At 59.3% G+C, this 22,966-nt stretch overlaps 1 protein-coding gene across 5 annotated transcripts; it reads left to right on the forward strand.

Annotated features, from left to right (window-relative positions):
* Nucleotides 1–281: 281 nt before the first annotated feature.
* On the forward strand, nucleotides 282–22,666 carry SH2B2 (SH2B adaptor protein 2). 5 transcript variants are annotated; one of them, XM_036998737.2, is made up of 9 exons: nucleotides 282–398; nucleotides 11,066–11,820; nucleotides 14,930–15,031; nucleotides 16,704–16,795; nucleotides 18,132–18,223; nucleotides 18,341–18,505; nucleotides 19,000–19,208; nucleotides 21,620–21,791; nucleotides 22,199–22,666. In XM_036998737.2, exons 1-9 carry the CDS (start codon nucleotides 356–358, stop codon nucleotides 22,537–22,539), a joined length of 1,971 nt encoding a protein of 656 aa, XP_036854632.2. In that variant the 5' UTR covers nucleotides 282–355; the 3' UTR covers nucleotides 22,540–22,666. The 5 variants fall into 5 exon arrangements, with proteins under 5 accessions (XP_036854632.2, XP_036854631.1, XP_036854629.2 ...); XM_036998734.2 differs by lacking the exon at nucleotides 282–398 and adding an exon at nucleotides 1,547–1,979; XM_036998735.2 differs by lacking the exon at nucleotides 282–398 and adding an exon at nucleotides 1,571–1,979 and having other exon boundaries at nucleotides 18,344–18,505.
* Nucleotides 22,667–22,966: the final 300 nt, after the last annotated feature.

Genomic DNA, 22,966 nt, shown 5'->3' on the forward strand with positions numbered 1-22,966 from the left:
GTCTTGGTTTAGTTGGAATACTCTACAACTTGGGCATCCAGGGACCCCTTTGGGGTACCACCCCAGCACTCTTCATCATCTGACCCATGAGAATTTCCTCCAAAGCCCCAGAGTCTCCTGTCTTCGGGGACCCCAGGTGGACTCGTCCTCCCTGACCCTCATTCCTGTCCCCATAACAGAACTGCTTGGCCAGCACCCCCCACCCCGCCCTGCCCCTGCCACTTCCACATCTCCCACCAGTTCCTTCTTGTGGGTTAGAGTCATTAGGCAGCTGGCTCCGCTTCACTTCCGCCTCCCTGGGGATCAGAGCTATTGTCCTGCCCAGGGTTCCACACCCCAGGACCCTCCCTGGCCAATGACAGCCCACCAGTGGAACTCAGCCTACCACTTGGAACCAGGTGAGTCCACAGGGGTCAGGCTCTCCCATCTTTCAGGAAGGTAGGGTCCACAGACAGGCCACCTTGCTCCCTCCCACTCTGCAGGTGGTCACCCTCCCGCCCACCCCCAACTCTCCCACACCATTCCCAGCCTCATTCATAGATTGACATCCTAGCCAGGCATCCAATCTATGGCTGGTCCAATCCATGGCTGGTCAGTGCCTAAGTTTACATTAAGTATTTCCTGGCCAGGTCCTGCTGAGAGAGCAGCTGGTTTGTGTGTGAAAGGCAGGGGGGGTCGGGGGGGGCTAGGTACCAGGCCCTCAGACAAAGCCCTCCTTGCTTCAGTGCCCCTAGGGAAGGTAGCCCACAGCTGGCAGGTAGGAGGTGAGGACTTCAGACATCTCCACTTTCACTACCCCTCCTCTCTAAGGCCCCACCCTTGCCACCCACAAGACTGGGATAAAACCCCTTCTTTGCCCGTCCTGCTTCTTGGGAAATTAGAGATGTGAAATGGTTTTGGAAAAGGTTAAAGTGCTCTTTGCAAGGGTCAAAGGTCACTATGGGCAGGGGAGGGCAACAGATGGAGGCCCTCCTGGCTACCTGAGAGACATGGCAGACCAAAGAACTGCCAAAGGTGGAGGCTGCAGGGGATTTAGTGAGGGCAGGGAGAAGCTGATCTAACTGCCTGTGGGGGCTGAAGAACTGCGGCAGGGGGCAAGAAGGGAGAGAAGGGGAGCAGCTCAGGCACCCTCCTCCCAGCTCCCCAGGAGCAAGCAATAGGTCTCATCGCTGAACAGCTTTCCACACTTCTGCTCACATTGATGCACTACAGCTCCTTCAGACCCCTTCCAGGCCTGCTGGAGCCCCTTGGCCTCTTTTGGGAAGCCTCCTGGAGGCCCACAGATGGCTAGGGGTCAGGCCAAAGTGCCAGCAAAAGCCAGTGGGAGTCTCTTTTCCTAGCCAGACTGCTCTCAGCCCTAACCTATGTTTTAGGGCTGTGGAACAGAGCAGGGGAGAGGAAGCCAGGGCTGTGTTTCCCCTTCCAAGACATCAGGTCCCTAACACCCCTGGTAACTCTCGGGGTGGCATCAGTGTCCCCAACACTATAAAGACAGGTAGGTGGGGTCTTCCCTGCCCTGCAGCCCCAGGGTGGTTTCCGGCACCGGGAGTGCTGGAGGGAGGGGGCGTGGTGCTAGTCCTCGGGATTTATGAGAACCAGACGTCAACTTCCCCCATTGCGACATCTGGGCTTCCTGGAGGCTCTCATTGTCCCGGCGGTGGAAGGACTTGACAGTGACGGCCCCCGCCAAGCGCCTGTCCACGAGGAGTGCCCACGCTCCATTCACCCCACAGCTCAGAGCCCCATTCACCCCACACCTCAGACCACCCACCAGGCCTCCACCCGCTGCGCTCCGGGGACCACCACTCCGGGGTCCGGAGAACGTCCTCGCAGAGGGGTAATTCTGGCGCTTGGCCTGGGGCCGGCTCCGCGAGACGGGCCGGTCACAGACTCCCGCCCAAAATGGGGAAGCTACTCCTCTTGGCCCCAGGGCTCGGTCGCCCCGCCGCCGCCGCCGCCGCCGCTGCCAACCGGAGGAGGTAAGCACCAGCCTCGGGCGCCGCTAGGGCTCCGCGGAAGGCAGGGGGCGCGGCGCTCAGCGGGCGGGGGCGGGGCTCTGCCGGGGGCGGAGCCAGAGAGGCGCGCGCCGCGCGGGCGGGGGGCGAGAGTGGAGCGGAGCGGGGCGGGGCGCGTGCGGCGTGGGGCTGGACTCTGAGCGCGCGGGGCTCGGCCGCCGGGAGAACCGAGCCCGGGACGCGCGGGGCCGGTGAGGAGCGCACAAGCCTTTGAGGTTGCGGACGAGGGAGGGAGAAGCCGCCGCCGCCGCCGCCGGCTCCCACCCAGAGGGAACCCGAACCCGTCCTGGGCCATGAGCCGCCGGGCTCCGGGAGCCCGGCCGCGGTCCGGGCAGCGCTCCGCCGGCGCTCCGGCCCGCTCGGCCGAGGCTGCGCCCCTGTAGGTACGGCCTGCTTGTCCTCAGTTCCCTCGTCCCCTCGTCCATCACCCCGGACCCCGTCCGTCCCTTAGGGCGTGCGTGCGTGTGCGTACGGCTGCCCCGGGGAGCGCGGCCGCACGCGCCTTGGTCCGCGCGTGTCGTCTTTGTGTGCGCGGGTTGGAGGAAACGCGACAGAGGAGATGCGCCCTGTTGGGGATCGGCTCCCCGTACCCCATCGCAGGTCCGGCGGGAGTGGCGGGAGGTTCCGAGCCTCCTCCGGAGCAGCTGCGCTCCCGCCCACTCCTAGGGCCAGGGCCCCGCGGCGGGGCTAGCGCCGAGGGCCCCCTGGAGGAGGGGTCTCTGGCTGGGGCGGGGGGTGGTGCCCGGCTTTCTTCCCTGACCGCGAGGGCGGGGGTGGACCACAGGAGGGACCCTTTCCAGACTACAGCCGCCGGGCCGGCACGCCGTCCATCGGCGTAGGCCTTCTTTCTCACAGCCACCATTCTTGACCCACCCACCCGGGAGCTCTCCGGCAGCTCTCGACGGTGGGGAGGGCCGCTAAGGGCGCCTCAGAGGCCGGCGCCTTTAAGGAGGGGCGTGTTCATGCCCTCCATTCAGGCCCTTCGGCCTCGGCCATTGATGAACCTGCGGGCAACGCTGGGCCACCGAACCGCTCCAGCCCAGCGGGCCGAGGCCAGCAAAGCTGGGGGCCCTTCCAGGCCCCCAGCAACCTGCGAAGTGAGGTCTTCAGGAAGAGCAGTCTCCTGTGACTGGGGCCCCTCAGGAGTGCAGGGCGTACCGGGCAGCCGCAGGAGTGACTGAATGTGAATAGCCCTGAATCTGTGTTCACACCGAGTCGATGCAGGGGAGAGCCGCAGGGTTGGGAGTCTGCCTGTGTCGAACTCTGTCTTTGCCCTTTGAGCCTCTATTATCCCCCATGTCAAATGAGGATGGTTCTACCTATTTCCTAGCTTGGTGGCCAGCAAGAGTAGCCCCCTCCAACATAGAGCACTGAGCACGGGGTGAGCGAGCACCTCCTGCGGGGGGCGGGCAGGAGGAAGGAGGAAGTGATTTCCCTAAGAGGCTTTGGCTCCCTCCGGTGAGAGTGTGATCTGAACCCCTCCTACTTTGCCTCCACTTTTAACAAATCTCTTCCGTCCTGGCTTCCCTGCTTCATCCAGGAGGCCACTGGATGGGGGAGTGGCCTCGACCCTTTCAGCTCTAAGAACCTTGGGAGAGGGCTGGCAGTGGGAGCTGGCTGCTAGGCTGGTATGGGTCAAGGCATTTATGGTGGTCTCCAAGTCAGTTTCCCACAGGCTGTTTCCCCCCACTCCTCTCCTCTACGGGGCGTGAATGATGCTGAGCAAGAGAGTCTGATCTGGCTTAACTGAATAGCTCTAAGTAATCGAGGGTTCACGCATACTCTTATTGTTAAAAACTGTCTAAAATTTCCAAACCCCTCCTTCCTGTTTAGTGGAGAATATGCACACACACCCAAGGGTGGGCTTCCCTAGCTGGTGTTGGAGGTGGGACCCCCAACCAGGTAGAGCCCCCTGGGCATTTAGTTTCAAGCTGACTCATGCCAAGCTAAGGGCAACTGTGCTGTTTCTCATATAATCTTAACAACACTGTGGGTTTGGTACTATTATTATCTCCGCTTTACAGCGAAAGAAACAGATTCAGGGAAGTGAAATGACTTGCCCAAAGTCACTCAACCAAGCAGAGCCTCAAAGCACTTCGCTCTCACAGGAGCCTGGTTCTTACTTTTTGCACTCTCTACCCATCCTGGAATGTAGGGAACCGAGGTTTAGTTGCCTTGGGCCTCCTGGCTTCTGTCCTTTTAGGGTTCTGATCCAGTCTCGGAGCCTGCCTCACGTCCTGCTCCTCACAGTCCACATGGGACCAGAGAAGCCGTGGCAGCTTTGTAGCCTGGGGAAGTTTCCCTTCCCCTCTCACCTGGTTGGGTCTGTTTTTATGGCTGCATTCTGTCCCAGGGAGAGCAGGTATGACTCTGAACATCTAAAGAAGGTTACAACCCACACCTGTTTGGGCAGGGCGAGGCAGGGCATCAGTGTGTGGGAGGACGGATCTTTTGGGTCCTCTGGGTGAAGCAGGGTTTGGGCTCCATTCTCTAGGTATTTTCCAATCCTCGGTGTATCAGGCCCACCTGGGTGTGGGTGTAACACCCAGCTGGGGGTTCATGGTCTGGTGGAGAAGACAGGCCACAGCCATGTGGTATTACGGAGGGGCATGGGCACCAGGGTAGAGGTGGGGACAGGATGAAGGGGGTGTTCCCAGGTGCTGGGGGCCTGACAGCTACTGGGGTAGAGGAGTGAGGGCAGGTGGAACATTGCTGGGCTGGGTGCTGAGACTGAACAGAGGCCATGCAGGGTTGAAGTAAGAAGATGTATTAGAACTTGGATGTGGTGAGTTTGAAGTGCCTGGAGATCAGCCAGGTGGGGAGTTCAGTTGCTTGGAGAAAGGCCCAGGGAACCTCTATAAGCATCCGCAGTATCAAGAGATCTGAGATACTCAGAGCTGGGGTGGGGAGGTTGGCACTAGAGGTCCAGGAGTCCCTGGTACGTGTGTCAAGAAAAAGCCAGAGGCTGAGTGGTGGGGGGATCCTGCAGGTTTCAGGGGCTGGGCCAGGGGCCCAGGAGGCCAGGGAGGGGTATGAATCAGGACCTAGGTGAGATCCGTGACACTGGAAGATGGAGAGATGGTGAGGCTCAGGCCAGGAGAGCATTGCCAGTGCAGCTAGAAACATCCCAGCCTGCTCTCCACTTAAAGAGCCTGTCCAGGAACTGTCCAACACCAGGTGCTCCTGAAGGAGGATGAGCTTCCCTCCCAAGCCCTCAGGTCCTGGCATAGCTTATTGTCGTGGGCCCCAGGTCTGGATTCTCCTGCCCTCCAGCCTGTTGGAGTACCCCCTCCTCTGAGGGTGGGCATTTCCTTTCCCAAAGTGGGCCTGGGTCCCCCAGCTGTGCCTTGGGAGTAGCATGTGCTACAGAAAGGGACAGACCTGAACTTGGCTCCTCACTACCCCCATCCATTCTGTGGCCCTGGACCCACCAGCATGGCACCTGATACACAGCCTGGGGTGCACAATACAAATCCAGTGAATCATGGCCAGTTGCCTCCCGTATCAGAACCCTGTTTCCTCATATATATGCAATGACAGAATTCTCTCTCCCTGGCAGGGAAGATGGGAAGGGAGAAGGGCTGTAAATGGGCCCAATTGAGTTCTGGATACGTGACATTGCCACACTGGGGCCTGGATTCATCAGGGCTGGGACAGTGGGAAAGAGAGGCCTCTGCAGGCATCTGCTCAGAGTAGTGGAAGAATGGAGGGCATGGATGCAAGACATTCAGGAAGTAGAAGCAGAGGAGCTCTGATTTTTAAACAAATTATTCATTTAGTCCTCATGACAGCCCTTTGAGGTCAGTGCCATTATTACCCTCCATTTTAACAGATGAGGAAACTGAGGCCCCAAGAGGCTGAGTCACTTAACCACAGTTGCACAGCTAGGAAGCAGAGGAGCTGGGATTCAGACCCAGACAGTCTGGCTCCAGATCTCAGACTTTTAACCACTCTACTGTTCCATGTGTCAGATGACCAGGTAATGGAGGTATGGAGCCACCCAGGCAGTGGGGCCCCTGTGTTGGATGTAGCTGGAGGTCTGCAGGTCCCAGAGCCTGCAGGGCTTGTCAAGATGGGGCATCAGTGGGAGCCAGGAGGCTCAGTGGACAGGCTGCCACCCTCCCACAATGGCAAAGGCTGGCAGCTGTGGGAAAGGCAAGTGGATTCAGTAGGCACAGACCTGTTCTCCCAGCTTTAACAGCTGCCTCCCAGCGATGCTCAGGCCTCAGACGATGAAGCAGTCTGTGTGGGAGAGCAGGATGGTCCCACTTTGCAACTATGGAAACTGATGCTCAGAAAAGTCAGGACCACCTGAGTGTCCTCCCTCCCACTCACCCATCCAGGGCAGAGTCCCAAAGGCTCTTAATCTGCACCTGTCCTTGTCACTAGTATGAGCACCCTCCTCCCACAACCCAGTCTGCAGCAAAATCCCAGCAAGTTCAAGGGTGTAAAATTGTGCCCACTTCTTTCTTCTGCAAGAGTCAGGTCCACTCCTGCCTTCTGCCAGGGTCGTCGGATGAGCACAGATATTCTAGGTGGGAGGATCAGGGAATTCCAGCCACACCTCACTCAGGCAGGAGGCCTTGGTTCAGAGCCTGCCCTGTGGGGGCACTTCCTGGTGGGGTGAGGTGAGAAACAGACTTGAGGACCAACACCCACACACCCAACAGTGAAACAGGAAATGTGCCCTGTGTACCCTGAGATTCCACTGGCTGGGGAGATAGAGTCAGGCAGCCAGAGGCCAGAAGGCACTCCTGGCTGAAGAACAGCCTGCCCCAAAGACTATGTCTTGCAGGGGGAGGGGTGCAAGGAGAGGGCTGGAGGGGACTATTCACAGAGGCCAGGAGGGCAGCTGGAGGAGCAGCAGGATAGAACACCGAACGAGCCCTGGTTGTCAAGCACAGGGTTGGGTGTGCCGGCGTGCGCCAGGCCAGGCCAGTGGTCCTAAGCCCAGAGGAGAGGACATCAGTGGGCATGGTTCAGGCCAGCGTCCCAGCAGGCAGGGAAGAACCAAGTGAGGCCTTGTCTCCTCTTCCTGTGTTTGGGAGGGAGATGGGTGCCCAAGAAGAGGCCTCACTTTCCCCATTATGAATGATTCAGGGGAGGGAGGCAGTGCCCAGCCTAGAACAGAGCACCCTTGGTTCTGACCCTCCCCACACCTAGTTGTCTGCGTGCTCCTCCAAGCTCAGAGGTGAGTGAGGGTGCAGGTAAAGGGTCAGGAGTCTTGGCAGAGGGGGCTGCTGACCAGGCCCTGCCTGGGGACAGCAGGCCAGGACAGCCTTTCAGAGTTCTGGTGACTGGTTTGCACTGCGGGACCGCCTTCCCTTTCCTGAGGTTGGTTGTCCCCTTTGGTGGGGAAGCCGGCTCCAGCTGGGGCTCCTGCAGAAACACAGCCCCTGTGGGGTGTGGCCAGGGTTGATGCCTCCCTGCCCCCCAGGCCACCACCCACTGTGCAGTGGATCAAACGGTCCCTGCCCATTAGCGGGGGTGGCTGGGGCCTCATCAATATTTTAAGGAATGACCTGGCCATGGGGTCTGGAACTATGTGCCAGCAGTGGCTGACTGGCCTTTTTTTTTTCCAATTGTCAGCGCTATTTTTACCACCGGAAGGCCAGCCGCCCCCTCTCCCAGGCATCTGACCCAGTTGGGGGGCAGGGAGACGGGGGGTGCCTCCAGTCTGGGTTCCTTTCCAAGGGGTTAGTAGAGTCCATGGCCTGAAAGGGCAACAGGCAGAGACTCAATTAGGCTTCTCCTGCCCCCCATCCCCGAAGTCCACATCCCATCGTGCTCTGGCCTTGGTGAGATGGAAACAAAAACATTTTTCTAGGAAGAGAAGCCAGACAGCCCAGCTGAGCCTCAGAAAACCCTGGGGTAATAGACTGGGGGAGGGTGGGCTGTCCACCCAAGGACCCTGGGGCCGGCACCTGCTCCCCAGCCCCAGGGGGCCTCCCTTTGTCTCCAGCCCCAGTCTTCACGGAATAAACCTAAGGGTGAGAGGCAACCTCCTGCCTGCCCCTGGTCCCAGTGGAATGACAGTGACGCCTGTCTTTAGTGCCCAAGGGCCATCACATTCAGGAGCCCTGGAGGCCCCTGCTCCAGCACCCCGTGTTATTGATGGGGAGCTGAGGCCTGGGGAGACAATGACCTGGCCTGGGACAGAGCCCAGATCGCCGCTGCCCAGTGTGTGCCTGCCCTGGACTGAGTCAGCAGGTCTCGTGCTCCCTGGGGTCACTGGGGGAGGAGCTGGGACCCTGCCCACAGGAGCAAGAGGACCAAGGACCACAGGGACCATGGGAGCTCAGAAAGGGGCCGGGGGCGGGAGGGCTTCCTGAAGAAAAGAGGTTTACAGTTTATAAAGGCTGAGTAGAATTTGAATAGTCAGCTGAGTAAGGATGGCAATGGGTGCAGGAGGGTCAGGCAAACTGAGGTGGGCATTCCCAGAGGGCCCCCCGCCAACTGGAGCCCTCCATCAAGCTTCTCAGCCAGCCTGGGCAGTGGGCACTGGGCGAGTTTCTCCACCCATTCTCTGAGGCTCTGCTCCCGCATCGGGCTGTGGCCTCCTACAGAGTGGCAGAGGGCTCTGTATCACTGATTGGGTGTCACACTGGCTGGTCTGTGAGGAGGGTTGGAAACTTCCCGGCCCCACCAGTGGGTAGAGAAGCCCCAGCCCTTCCATGCTGCACATGGTTTGTGATGCTACAAAGACCACCTCCTAGTTAGGGAGGGAGACTTCATCCCCATTTTTAAAGTGAGGAAGGGGGTTAAGTATTGAAGGATGAGTAGGCATTAGCCAGATAAAGAAAGGTGGAAGAGCAGAGCAGAAAAAAGGCCCAGCCTGAGCCAAGTTCATGGGTGCCTCAGCCCCCATCCTCCCGACGTTCTGAGAACCTACCTCCAGTTCACTGCTCATGTGTGCACAGAGGTTGCTCTGCAAGAATGGAGCCCCAAACCTTCCTAACTCCCTGCTGCCCTCTCCCAGTACCAGGGCACGAGTCTCCAAGTAGGCCTGCTCATTGGGAATACCGTCCTATGTGCTCTCGTCTAGTTGCCTGCTTCCTCCCCGAGGCTCTCCTGTGGTTACCGACTGCAGATCAATGGCTTAGGTTGCCCCAAGGTGAAAGGGACCTCCTCTGGTGCCCTGTGCCCAGAGACCCCACAGATGATCTCACACAAGTGGGGCAGCTATTTTTATACATTTAATTACACTTTGGATCCCAGAGGAGAGATGAGCTGGAACTCCCAGGAGCTGTGAGGATAGGGTCATGTCAGGAAATAGGGATCCTGGGAGGGCAGGTGAGAGCATGACCCTGTGTCCCAGACCCCCTAACAGCTGGTCCCCTCAAGGGATCCCCAAGCCAGGGTAAGATAGTATCAACCCACTTATTCTCCACTGGTAATATTCACCCGGCTCTAGGGGAGGAAGGTTGCATTAAAAAATGGGCTGGGCCTGTGCCTCCGGGGGTGAATGCCACCTTGGGGGACAAGGGGGGAAGGCTCCCAAATGACTGGACACATGCTATGTGTTCAGCGATCCAGACTGATGAAGGACAGAAGGGTCTGGGAACAGGAGGAAGCTGAGGTGAAGAGGCTGCTGGGATTCCTGGACTGAGACATTTTTAAGGTCAGATTTGGGTGGGAGTTCTGGAGTGAACAGGATTCCAGGAGGTGGGAACACAAGTAGAGTGTACAGGTCACTGTGATGGAAAGAAGTCAAAGGAGGCAGCCCCTTCAATGCCGTTACGAAAAACTGGTCATACTCGGTCCACTCTGGGAGGCAGCCCCCAAGTCCTGGAGTCAGGGTGAGAATCCCAGGCCTGTCACTAGCAAGCTGTGTATTCTCAGGCCTCTTTTGAGGGCTTAGGCTGTGACATGTCTGGTGTGCTAAACACATTCATCTGTTCATCTATTCATTCAGTGTTTACTGAGAGCCTGCCATGTGCCCAGCACTGAGAGCACAGCCACTTAAGAGGTGGTCAAAATCCCTGCACATTCTTAGTGAGGGTGCAGTGGGGGTAGGGAGAAGCCAACACAAGTGAGCATGTGAACAAATGGCATGTCCGATGGCAATGAGCAATACGGAGAGACAAACAGGCAAAGAACACGGAGATGCCAGCAGGAGCATTTCTTACTCAGTGAAGTGGTGGTCAGGGAAGGCTGTCAAACAAGATGGTATTTGAGCAGTAGCCTGAAGGGAGAGAAGGAGTGTAGGGGAAAGAACATACCAGACAAGTGCAAGAGAGAATTGCAAGTGCAAAGGCCCTGGGGTGGGACCCAGGTGTGGCCAGAGCACACTGGACAAGGAGAGTTGCAGGAAATAAGCTCAAAGGTAAATAGAGGCAATCATGTGAGGCCTTAGGAGCCATGGGCAGGACTCTGGCTTTTACTCTTGACTGAAATAGGAGCCAGTGCAGGATTTTGAACAGAGGAGGGACCTGATGTGTCTTATGTTTAACTTGAAATGACGACTGGGTTCCTGGGTGGAGACCAGACTGTAATCAGGTGTGACATCAGGTTCTGTGGGGTACCAGTGAAGAGGCTGCTTAAGTGTTGCAGGCAAGAGAAATTATTATGTGGGTCCCTGGACAGCAGCCTGGGGAGTGGGGGGATGTTGGTTCGTGTCATATTTTAAAGGTTAAGCACCAAAAGGATTGCACGTGACTTCTTCCTGTCCCCTGGGCTTGGGGAGCCCTCAGAAGAGGTTACTTAGGGAAGTAAACTATCTTAAAGCCCACTCCAAGGCACTTATCATCCCAGCCTTACTCACTGACCCCAGGAGTGACCTTGGGGTTCCTTGAGGCTGCTGTTGGGTCACTGAATGTGGGGGAATCCCCTCCCACAGACACTGCCTCCTGCCAACGCTGCCTCATGCCTGCCCTCTCCATGGTCGGCCTGTTCACACACTGGCGCTTCTCTGAATGGCTGCATATTGTAGCCCCCAACCCCTGACACAACACAGCCCCAGGGAGCCCTGGAGAAGCGGGCAGGCCAGGGGTACAGGTGGGCAGTCTGGTCAGAGGTCAGGAAGTCACTTGAGCTCTTCTCGCCCACAGCCGCAGGGGGCTGCGATGGGACGGAAGCCATGAATGGTGCCGCCCCTGGCCCTGCCGCCTCCCCCTCCCCGGTCCCGGTCCCGGACTGGCGGCAGTTCTGCGAGCTGCATGCGCAGGCAGCTGCCGTGGACTTCGCACACAAGTTCTGCCGCTTCTTGCGGGACAACCCAGCCTACGATACCCCCGACGCAGGCGCCTCCTTCTCCCGCCACTTCGCTACAAACTTCCTGGACGTGTTCGGCGAGGCGGTGCGCCGCGTGCTGGTGGCCATGCCGGCGCCTGCAGGGGCAACCCAGCACCCCGACGCCATGGAGCAGGAGCCGGCGGGGCCTGCGGCGCTAAAGGCGGCGGCGTACGGCCACTCGCGGAGCTCGGAGGACGTGACGGCGCACGCTGCGGCCAAGGCCAGGGTCCGCAAGGGCTTTTCACTGCGTAACATGAGCCTATGCGTGGTGGACGGCGTGCGCGACATGTGGCACCGGCGCGCCTCGCCCGAGCCCGACACCGCCCCGCGGGCTGTTGAGCCCCCGGCCGAACCACGCGACAGGTGGACACGGCGGCTGCGGCTGCCTCGGACGCTGGCGGCCAAGGTGGAACTGGTGGACATACAGCGCGAGGGCGCGCTGCGCTTCATGGTGGCTGATGATGCAGCCGCGGGTCCAGGGGGCGCTGCCCACTGGCAGAAGTGCCGCCTGCTCCTGCGCAGGGCCGTGGCGGGCGAGCGCTTTCGCCTCGAGTTCTTCGTGCCGCCCAAGGTGAGCACCAGCCCCCACCTGGGGGGCGGTGGAGCGGCCTGGGCAGCAGCTGAGGGTGCCAGGGGCTGGCCTCGGGAACTGCACTGCTGGGTCAGGTTGGAAGGATGGAATATTCAGTGTCAGGAGCCTGGGATGTGGGCCCCACTCTGCCTCTCCTGCAGGTCACCCCTTAAGACCCCTTTCCACCTTTGAGGTGTCAGAAGAGCTCCGTGGCTACAGGAGGGGTTCTGGGGCACTGCTCTTGGTGTGGGAGAACCTAGCTGCCTGCTGTCATCTCTTCCTCGCCTGGGGCCCCTGGGTGTCTGGAGCTTCCAGAGAGGAGGAGGGGTGAGAGCCGGGAGTGACAGTGCACACTCAGAGAGCCTTCCTGGGCAGGTCTGCCCCTGGCCCAGTGGGAATCTGCTGGGCCCCAGCTTGGCTGCTGGACTTCAGGCTGGCTTCTGCCCAGGTGGCCCTTTCCGGCCCAGGTCTCCAAAACAGCTTCTTCCAGCTGTCCCCTGCGTTGCTGCTCACCTGAGTACACTCTGCCCTCCCCACTCTTGGAGGTATGCCATCAGACCCCCTGGGGGGCAGCTTTGGGTCTCCAGGGTGGCAGACCTGCCTTGTTTGCAAAGTAGGAATAACTGTGACATTGGTTCCTGCTTTCCCAGAGCCTACCACCTGTTTGGCCCTAAGCCTGGTGGGCAGGCTTGTCCTCCCATGACCCCGGGCAAGGTGGCCACCACATTCCGCAGGTCACAGAAGAGAAAAGGAATACTCAGTGAGCAGGTGTGACCTGTCCAAAGTCACACAGCTAGTGGGTGGCAGAGCTGGGCTAATTATGCCCACCACCCTGGTGGTCCCGGGAAGAAAGGAGCATGGAGGTGAGGGCTCCTTGTGCACTGGGAGTTTCAGGAAGGGGGAAGGTTGTGCTGGTGCAGCAGCTGGCAGCACCCCTAAGAACCACTCCAGGTCCCCACCCACCTCTGGGCCCACGCTATCGCCAGTTGCCCTTAGTCACCCTCTATCTCAGGCCTCTTTCTCCACCTCCCAGGCTGTGGGCCCATGAGCTGCATGGACTCTGGTGAGGTGACTTCCCAGGGACATAATCTCTGAAGAGCTTTTTCCCTGAGTCCCCGGACCCCTAGACTTTCCAAGGTCTTTTTGCCTGCCCAGGTCCCCACCATTAGGTCCCTGAGAGATCCATAGACTACTTACGTCCACAGACCACTAAGCCCAATGCCACCTGCTTGGTCAGACAGGGAGACCAAGGCCCAGTGAGGGTGGGAAGTGAGCTGGGGCTTGCCCAGGGTCACCCAAAGGGCAGGGACAGAGGCCCAAGGCACCAATACCCAGGCTCTGAATGGCAGTCACAGCTGCCTGGCTGTGAATAGCGGTGGCGGCTGCCCTCAGGGGAGGGGCAGCAGCTGTGATTCTCTGGTAGCCCCTCCCCAGCCCACTGTCCACTGCTTGCAGAGGACAGGGTTCCTGAGGGGGTCACTTTTCTAACCTCTGAGAAAAGCATCTGGGCTCCTACACCCTGGTCTGGCCTCCCACTCTGCTTTTTTCATGCAAATGTTCGAATTCAGGAGTTACCCAGTGGTAATTATACTATGGTAGGGGCTCAGGTGGGTTTCCCTAATGAGTTGGGTCCCACAGAACACCCCCGCTGACCCCGCCCCCACCTGCCTGCGCCACTCAGTGCAGATCTCTTGTCTCTGGAGACTCTGGGAGCACAAAAGTGTGGGGTCTGCAGGCTTGGAGCTACTTCCTGGGATCATCAGACTCCCCTCCGGCGCACGAGTCAAGTCTCCTGCCTCCTGGCCCCTCGCAGCCCTAGGCCAGCCCTGGGGAGCCAGGAACCAGTGGAGCTGGCCCCACTGATGGGAGCCAACAGGGAACCTGTTTGCAGGACCACCTGGGAGGCCTCAATGCAGGAAGCACTGGGCCCTCTGGGGGTCCCAAGGAGGGGAATCTTGGGCTGCAGTGTTCACCAGGCCCCAGAGCCCAGGCAAGTATTTCTAGAGGCACAAGCTGAGTGAACAAAGACCTGGAAATGTGAAACAGCCTGACGACTCTGTCCAGGGAAGTGGGAACAGTGAGGTGTGCCTGGAGCAGAATGAAAGGCCACTGGGCCAGGACAGACGTGCCTCAAACACCAGAGGCATAATTACCTCCAGCCAGAAGGACTCCAACTGATGTCCCCAGTCCAGGACCATGCTGCTGAGCTCTGTCAGTCTCAGACTTCACACTAAGGACCGTGACCCTTGCCCCCACTGGCTGGTGGGATAGCATGCCGCAGTCAGCCAAGCCCCTCGGTCACCACTCCAAACCCAGCCCTGCACCCACTGGACAGCAGCCAGTGCTGCCAGGAATTCCCATCTGCCTGCCCAACCAACATGCGGCCCTTCCCTTTCCTCCTAAGAAAGTCCCTGTCCTGGAGCCCAAGCCCTGCCAGGAATCTCAGGCTCAATCCAGTCCCCAGGGCCTTAGAGCCATGACCCGAAGCACTGGGGCAGGGCAGGGAGCCCTAACAGCTCACCTTTGTTAAACCCCACAGTGGTCCCTTGTCCTCAACCCAGATACAAGGTCCTGCACAGCTTTGGGAACCTTGTTCTGAGCTGGAGGCTCCAGACCCATGCTCTGGAGAGTCTAGTCTGCAGGGGGGATTAAGTGTTTTCTTAATGAATTAGAATTACAATAGACTAGAAAATACTACATCATACAGGGTCAGGGTAAATATTGTCTGGGAAAATCTCTGTTTCCAAGATAGTTTTACCTCATGCGTATATATATATATACATATATATATATATATATGTGTGTGTGTGTGTGTATATATATATATGTATATATATATGTATATGTATATATATGCAGGGTCACAATGTCAAAAATGTGAAAACCACAGACAGGGTGGGTGTAAGACTCAGATGTTAGTTCCAGCACTGTCCATGACCTGCTGGAACTCCCTCAATTCACCTATCTAAAAGATGGGGACTGGCACCCCTCTGTACCAGGCTTGCCGTGGCATTCTAAGCTGAGGGCTGCTCTGACCTCTGGGTGAGAGAGAGAGGGAAGAGAGGGTTTCAGGATGCAACACTCACTGCCCCTTCCTCTGGCCTCCCAGGCCTCCAGGCCCAAAGTCAGCATCCCTCTGTCAGCCATCATTGAGGTCCGCACCACCATGCCTCTGGAGATGCCGGAGAAGGACAACACATTTGTTCTCAAGGTGAGCTGACCCCCTGGCCCCACAGCTCGCCTTGCTGCCCCAGACCACCTCCATTATAGGTAGGATGGCACAGAGGCAGTGAGCTAAGGAACCAGCAGCAGGGCAGGGGCCGGGGGTCCCGAAAGACCCTACACAGACATCTAGCACATAGCTAGGACTTGAATCTGGGCCCGGGCTCTAGAGCAAAATGACCCAGGTGTCACCCACCATCTGGGGCCCCTGTTCCCATTTCCTCCTGCGCCTGGGTGAAGCTCCTTTAAGTTTCACTTCCTCCCCTTCCTTCCCCCACTGGGGCTACACACCCACTCCATTGCACCGCAGTTATGCAAATGCTCCTGTTGCTGGGCACTGGAGTGTGGGAAGCCACCCAGTCCCACAGAGGGCACAAAGGCTCAGAGGATGGGCAGGGAGGCACCCCAGTGGGTCGGGGGGTAAGGAGTTCTCTTTCCAGGCCCCACGTCACTGGGATGGCCCACTTGGGTTGCTCAGGACACAGCTCCAGGCTGCCAGGGCTGTGGCCCTGTGCTTCCTCAGAGGATTTGAGGGTATTTGTGAGGCCAAGTCTGCAAGGAGGCCTGTTTCCACCCACCCAAGCAAAGTGAAGCACAGACACATGCACAGCCTGCCCCACCTCCCCTCCCCACTTCATCCACCCAAACTCCAGTTGGGTTTATGTTTCTTCTCATCTTGTTTAATCAGGAACTCCCTCATTCACTTAGCAAACCTTTGCCAACCCCATGCCCTGAGTCACTGGCATTCTCATCTGCCGGCTGAGACAGGTCCAGAGCTTCACTCAGGATGGCTGGGTGGCCTGTGTGCTACTAATTCTGTTCAGGAGCACTGAGGCAGATGGGCTCACCTGCCAGCTGCACGCTGGGCCTCAGTCTCCCCATCTATTTAGAGAGGGGCTGACATTGGTCTCTGGGGACCCTTTCAGCTTTGGAAGTCCAACAACCACATTTTAACCAAGGCACACAACAGAAAGCCGAGAGCATGGGACCTTGGTACCACAGAGACCTGGGTGCAGGGTCCAGCGCTGCCACTGAGTGCTAGTGTGACCACTCTGAACCTCAGTCTCCTCACTTACAAAATGGGGGAAACATCACCTCCTTCACGGGGCTGGGTATAAGGTCACACTCTGGGCCTGGTCTCCTCGCTTCCCCTCTGGAGGCTGCTTACCCCAGGAGCGTGGCCACAGAGATGGAGTCCCAGGCAGGAGGCATGTGAGCCGGTCAACTCAGTGTGCTGGGCCAGCTGTCCCTCCATTGACTTGAGGGTTATAATGCCCTTTCATCCCATCTCCAGGGGGCCAGGGCATAGGCTGGGGATGATGGGCCTCCCACCCCTTCCCCAGCCAGCATGGCCTCGGAGGCTGCCTCTCCAGGGCCTGAGGACCTAAGTCACCGGGGCTGGACTTAGTCATCCCCAGTGACCCCAGGGTAGGCCCAAGAGGGAGGGGCTGCTGAGACTGACTGTGGCTTCACCCTGGGACCCTGGCCTGGGTTTGGGGTGTTGCTCACTGATGACCCCAGTGTCTTCCCTGCTGCTCACCCCAGTGAGCCTCATTGGGGAGGAGCGGGGTGAGCCATTTATCCTGGAGTCTTGAGCCCCCTGCCGAGGGAGGAGGAGGTTAGATTCTGACTGTGGTCTGGACTTGGCCGCCCGTCCCCAGGTGGAGAATGGAGCAGAGTACATCCTGGAGACCATCGACTCACTACAGAAGCACTCATGGGTGGCCGACATCCAGGGCTGCGTGGACCCCGGGTGAGTGCCCCAGTGGCCCTAGAATGGGTAGATGGGGTGGGTGTCTGGCTGGGCTGGGCCCTTTCACAGGGAGCAGCTTTTTGGTGATGGCAGGACCAGCGCTTGAGAAATGGACTTTCCTCATGGCCTCCCTATCCAGGTGGGTGCTGCCACAGGCATGTGCTCCCCACCCCCAGCAGGCTCGACAAGGCCTGGGCCTGGGGACCTGGAAGGAGGTTCGACCAAGTCTTATCCTCACTCCAGGCGGTTCTGACCCCTCTAGAAGATGGCAGTGATGGGGTGAGCCCTGAGGGCCAGGAGTGGGCAACAGAGGGGAGCCCCATGATCCAGCCCAGGGGCCCAGAGAAGTTGAGTTGGTAGAAGTACTCACCTCCAAGACTTAAAGAAGGCGTGGCCTAAGCCTGGCAGAGGGCATGGGGTGGAGGAGGGCAGAGAGAACAAGCCAGCAAGAACAAGAAGGTGCAGAGGTGTGCAAGAGCCTGGGCCTTGCAGGGACTGTCAAGGCCATCAGATAGCTACAATTAAAGCCTGCTGAGGGGACCTTGGTGAGAGCCAGGGAAGATGCCGGTCCGGGGCTTTGGAAAGCCATGGCTGGGAATAAGCAGAGAGCAGCCACGGTCAGCTGCGTTCAGCTGCGTGTGTAAGAGCAGGCTGAGCAGCAGGGAGGCTGGCTGCACAGGCCAGGAGAGGGAGGGGCAGGCCGGCAGAGAGCAGAGCTCTTGGCAGCCTCTGGCTAACAGGGTAAGCCGAGCGCCGTTGGGGAGGGGCTGCTGCTTTCTAATTAACAGCTTCATTTAAGGAAGCACAATTAAAGTCCTGAGTGCCTCCCAGGCCCCCAGTTCCCCAAAGTGGTTGTAATCCCTCCCCTGCCACCTTCCCAGCCATCTGCTCTGCAAACTCTTTCCCCAGCCCCTGTGAAGGTGAATTGCACTTTGCAATACTTTAGAGCTGGCAGGGTCCCAGACACCTCATGTCACAGATGGGAGACAAAGGCCCAGGGCCGAGAAGGAAGCTGCCCAGGCCCCACCCATCACTGTGCCAACCACCATCTGAGGGACTCCATGGGATCCCAGGAGGTGGCTAGCCCCTGTGGCTTAGTGGACAGGGGTCCTATGGCCTCAAGGGGGAAACTACACCCATTCAGAGACCTCTCCATATGGCCCAGTCACTCACATGGTGGCCATAAATCAGGGACATGGAGGCAGAGGGACCAGGTAAGCAGGAGAGGGCTGATGCTGACTGTAGGACTGTCATTCACTGGCTCCATGAGCAGCCTGTGGTCTGGGTCCAAGTCCCATGGCAGGACATACATGGTTTTGCCTTCCTGTCTCCACAGGGACAGCGAGGAAGACACTGAACTCTCCTGTGCCCGAGGCAGCTGTCTGGCTAGCCGCGTGGCCTCCTGCAGCTGTGAGCTCCTGATGGACGGTAGGCTGGGGACATAGCTGGCTAGAGTGGTGGAGGGCAGGGTTGGAGGGGGTGAGCCCTCCATCTCTCTTGGATGGCCAGGCAGACGGACATGCTTCTTACCTGCCAATTCTCCAGCAGTAGACCTGCCTCGGCCGCCAGAAACAACAGCAGCTGTGGTGACAGCCCCACACAGCCGAGCTCAAGATGCCATTGGGGAGTCCCTGGTCCATGTCCCACTGGAGACCTTCCTGGAGACCCTGGAACCTCCAGTAGGCAGCGGGGGTGACAGCAGTAACACAGGTGCAGTGGGGGCCACCTCCTCTCCCTGCCCCAGGCCCCAGGGGCCCAAGGGCTCCCCGCAAAGCCCTTCCTGAGCCTCAGACGCTGTGACATTTCATTCCACTGGGCCCACTGCACAGAACTGCAGTCCTGGCCTTTGTAGGCTAGTCTGCGAACGTGACCACCACCCCCTCAACCCACACCCCACCCCCGCAGGCCCTGGTTGCAAGAGAAAATGCTCCCAGAGAGGGATGCTAAGGGCCAAACCAGGGGTTGGGGACAAGGAGACTTGACTTGTTCCCAGGTTTGTCGCTTATTTACAGTGACCCCAGGATAGTCGTATGCTCTATGCCTCAGTTTACCTCATGTACAACCAGTGGGTTGGGTCAGCTCCCTGCGTTTTCTAAAATTATTCAAACAGAATTTTACATGCAACAAGATGTTGCATGTCTTCTCTCAATGATTTGCCCCCCTCGCCTTCCCCATGCCCCTCACGCTATCTAATCCCTCTCCAGGGGAGGAGGGGGCAGAGCCAGAGGCTGAGGTCGAGCCCGAGCTGGAGCTCTCCTCCTGCCCCTGGTTCCACGGGACGCTGTCACGGGTCCAGGCAGCTCAGCTGGTGCTGGCAGGTGGGCCCCGGAGCCATGGCCTCTTCGTCATCCGCCAGAGTGAGACTCGGCCTGGGGAATACGTGCTGACCTTCAACTTCCAGGGCAAAGCCAAGGCAAGTGGCGGGGACAGAGGCAGAGGGGCTGGCCCTGGGGGAGGGGGGCTGAGGCCACCCTGGTCCGAGGCTGTACCTGAGCTTCAGGAGCAGCTCTACAGGTGCAGGTGTGGCATGACTTCCCATGGGCATGCTCTTTGAATCACCCCCGTCCCTCCCACACCTTTCTGAGGGGTGCAGTCAACCCCAAACATAGCTCCGTTAGCCAGCTGGGGGAGTCACCTGCTGTTGACGAGCCCACAGAAGGCCAGCCCTTCTGAGGGTTTAACTGGACCCTGTGCATTGGGGATCACCTAGCACTGGTGCTTCTGAGGGTCTCTGCTCAGGTCAGTTCACCAACCCCTCCTGGGCCCCAGCTTTGGGCCAGGCACAGGCCCAAGGGCACGGAGAGGAACCACACAAGGAGTGGGCCTGAGAGGGCCGGGCAGGAGAGGAGCAGGTGGGCAGGCAGGGAAGCTGCTGGGCAGAGTCTGCAGGGCCAGAGGACACCCTGAGCCCATCAGCCAGAGTAGGAGGGACCTTGACCTGAGATGTGCAGTGGATGGAGAATCCTTGAGGTGCAGACAGGTGGAAGGGTGGACAGGGCACAGGAAAGACGTGCAGTGCACCCAGATGGGCCCTCAAGAAAGGGCATTGTGTGCTAAAAATGAACTAAGGTACAAAGGAAAATATGACAGAAGAGTCAAGTGACTGTGGGGAGGTTACAGTGTGACCAGAGTGGACAGGAACCTCAAGCCCCCCCCCCAATTCCAAGTTTCCTGGACACAGTTCCCGTCAGTCCCTGATGGAGCAGGGGGGCACCTTAGGACTCCTGCTCCAAGCCTGCACTGGTGTTCAGTGTCACAACCCCCAACTGGCCCAGTGCAGGCCCTCCCCTTGCTCCCTGGACCTCCCTCCTCAGCAGCATTGGCCCCACCATGGAGGAGGCAGCACCTCCCCCAGGACACCTCCTTGGAAAGCAGCCGCTCTTACTAGTTCCTCTGGCAACCAGGCATTTAACGCCATCCCTGGCAGCCCGAAGTTCATTTCTTGGCCAGAGTCACCTAGGCAGCCTTTCCAGAGGGCTTGGATCTGACTCATACCCGGGCCAGAGGCTAGGTTGGTGCCCAGCCCCCTGTGGGGCATGCAGTGGAGAAAGTTTGAAAGGGAGAAGCAGGGCAGGAGGCTCCCTCTTCTGGGGGCAAGACCCAGCCTTGGACTCACCCCAGCTGCTGCCCTCTCAGAGCAGGGTGACTGCTGGGGTCGGATGAGTTAGTGGTGGAGCAGAGCAGACTGCCACCACCTGCCACCCCCGCCTTCTCCTTGCACACCTCCTGGAAGACCTCTGCCTTCTAAGGCAGCTCTTTTCCCCTTCAGATAACAAATGTCTGGAAGATTCTCCTGAAGACTGAGATGCACTCACCCCCTGGGGCACAGCTCAGCCCTGGGCCTCCGCCCCCCAAGGCCCTGCCCAGATTTGAGACTGTGGTGGGACCCCACTATGCTGTTCCTCCCTGGCTGAGCCCCTGCCCTGTACTGCCATTAATGCTCCCTGGGCTTGCTCTCACTGTTCTAGCAACTTCTGGTCCTGGGGAGTGGCAGAACTCATTTATGGTACCCTGCTCCCCCACCAAGCACTTCTCTGTCCTTTATGTCAGCTACTAGACCAGCTTTCCATCTTGGGCTTGGGGGCCATCTGCATACCCTGAATGCCCCCAGCACCTCCCCTCTTGCCACACACACCCAGAGACTGACACTCTTCCTCCTGTGGGATATGTACTGAGCAAAACAGGGCTGAAACCAGACCTGTGGCTCACCGCTAGGGAACGCGGACCTGTGGTGCCTCCCCCTGATGGCCTGCCCCATGTGGGCCCAGGAAACCCAGGGAGGAACCAGCCCTGCTCCTCGGGCTCCAGGTGCTCCCACCGCAGACATCTGAGGAGCACGTGCCGTCACTCCTTCCCCCGCCAGCCGTGGGCTTGTTTCCACTGCTCTGGGCTTGTCTCTGCAGGGACAGAGGGCAGACCCAGAGGCAGTTTGGAGGGGGGAAATTGCACAAACACAAGTTCTCTTCCTAACTCTGCGTCCTGTGACTATGGGTGGGTCACTCCCTCCCTCTGCCTCAGTTTGTCCATCTCTAACTTGGGGGCTGTAATCTCTGCCTTCTAGGGCTGTTGGAGACTACGGAGGCGTGAAGGGCATGATGTGGGTGCTCCCTTTCATCCCAGCCTGACAGTGTTGCCCTCCTCCCTGATCCCCCCCCACAGGAGTAACTCTCCTAAGATGGGGCTCAAGTGTGAGAGGCCCCCACTCTGACACAGCCCCATATGGCCTCTGTGAGACATGGTCCTCCCACCCACCCCAAAAGGCACTTGCCCAGCAGGTGGCCAGTCTAGGACCCCACCACTGACCATGCCCACCTGTGCCCACAGCACCTGCGCCTGTCCTTGAACAGCCACGGGCAGTGCCACGTACAGCACCTGTGGTTCGAGTCCGTGTTTGACATGCTCCGTCACTTCCACACCCACCCCATCCCCCTGGAGTCAGGGGGCTCTGCAGACATCACCCTACGCAGCTATGTGCGGGCCCAGGGCCCCCCACCTGGTAAGACGCCCCCACCTGGCCAGTGTGACAAGTGGGCAGCGGGGAGATGGAAGCCACCCAGAGGCTGCCACCCAGCATTGCTAGCCCCAGGGGGATGAGTGCCAGGGCTTGGACAGTTGTAAGCAATCCTGGCCGCCAGGATTGGAGGGAGAGTGGCAGCGCCACAGGATCGCCATCCTGAGTGATTCCTGGCTCGGGGAACGGGGTTACTAAGAGCACCAGGGCATTCCTTAGACCCCTGTACTGCCGTCTGTACCTTGACATGAGTTATTCTGGGAGGTGGACTGGAACCAGAGCTAAATCCGGGGCCCCCGAGTCTCTACATCCCTACTGACACGCTGGGGCTGAGGTAAAGCGGGGTCAAGGGTGCCAGGCTCAGCCCCGATGGGCTGCGCTCTCCTTTGCAGACACGGGAACCTCGCCCAGCGCCGCGCCCGCGCCCCCCGCCGGCTGGAGCGAGCCGGCCGGCCAGCACTACTTCTCCAGCCTCGCTGCCGCCGCCCTCCCTCCCGCCTCGCCCTCGGAGGCTGGCGGCACCTCGTCCTCGGCCGCCTCGTCTTCCTCGGCCGCGTCTGGGCCAGGCGCCCCGCGCGTCGCCGACGGCCCGCTCGGCGCGCGCAGCCGCAGCAACAGCGCCGAGCGCCTGCTGGAGGTGGCGGGCGGTGCGGACGGGCTCCCGGAAGGCGGGCCCGGCGACGGCTCCCGCGGCCACACCCGCGCGGTCGAGAACCAGTACTCCTTCTACTAGACCGGCGCGGGGGGCGCACGTGTCCGCCCTGTGGACCCTGCCGGCCCCAGCCCCGTGCTGGGTGGGGAAAGAGAAGCTCTTCAGTGAAGACATAAATGTTATTAAAGAGCCTGTTTTAGGGACTGCACCCGGCTCTCCTGTTGTTCTTTCTCCTGCCCTGGCCCCAGGCTCCGCTCCTTGTGGTGGAGGGTGGGAGAGGCGGGGGTACTACACACGAACCGTCAAGCCCACCATGGCCTGCGCTTACCCGGCCGTCACCCAGCTCTCTCTTAAGGGATGCAGCTCCCCCAGGGACGAGGAGCCAGCCACGCAGCTAAAGGGCTGGGCCCAAAGGCAGAGTTCAGGAAGACTGCCTGGGGCAGGGCAGGAGTTGGGGAGGGGGCTTTAATGGAACTGGGGGAGGAGTGACCTGAGAGAGGCTCGGAGC

Source organism: Manis javanica, chromosome 10 (genome assembly GCF_040802235.1).
Source record: "Manis javanica isolate MJ-LG chromosome 10, MJ_LKY, whole genome shotgun sequence".
Lineage (NCBI taxonomy): Eukaryota > Metazoa > Chordata > Mammalia > Pholidota > Manidae > Manis > Manis javanica.

Excerpts from the sequence above, each read along its gene's own strand:
- SH2B2 (XM_036998734.2), top strand. The coding sequence starts at position 1,589 with ATGAGAACCAGACGTCAACTTCCCCCATTGCGACATCTGGGCTTCCTG. Across the intron at positions 18,224-18,340 it reads CTGTGAGCTCCTGATGGACG|CAGTAGACCTGCCTCGGCCG; the intron begins GTAGGCTGGGGA and ends CCAATTCTCCAG. Across the intron at positions 19,209-21,619 it reads ACTTCCAGGGCAAAGCCAAG|CACCTGCGCCTGTCCTTGAA; the intron begins GCAAGTGGCGGG and ends CTGTGCCCACAG.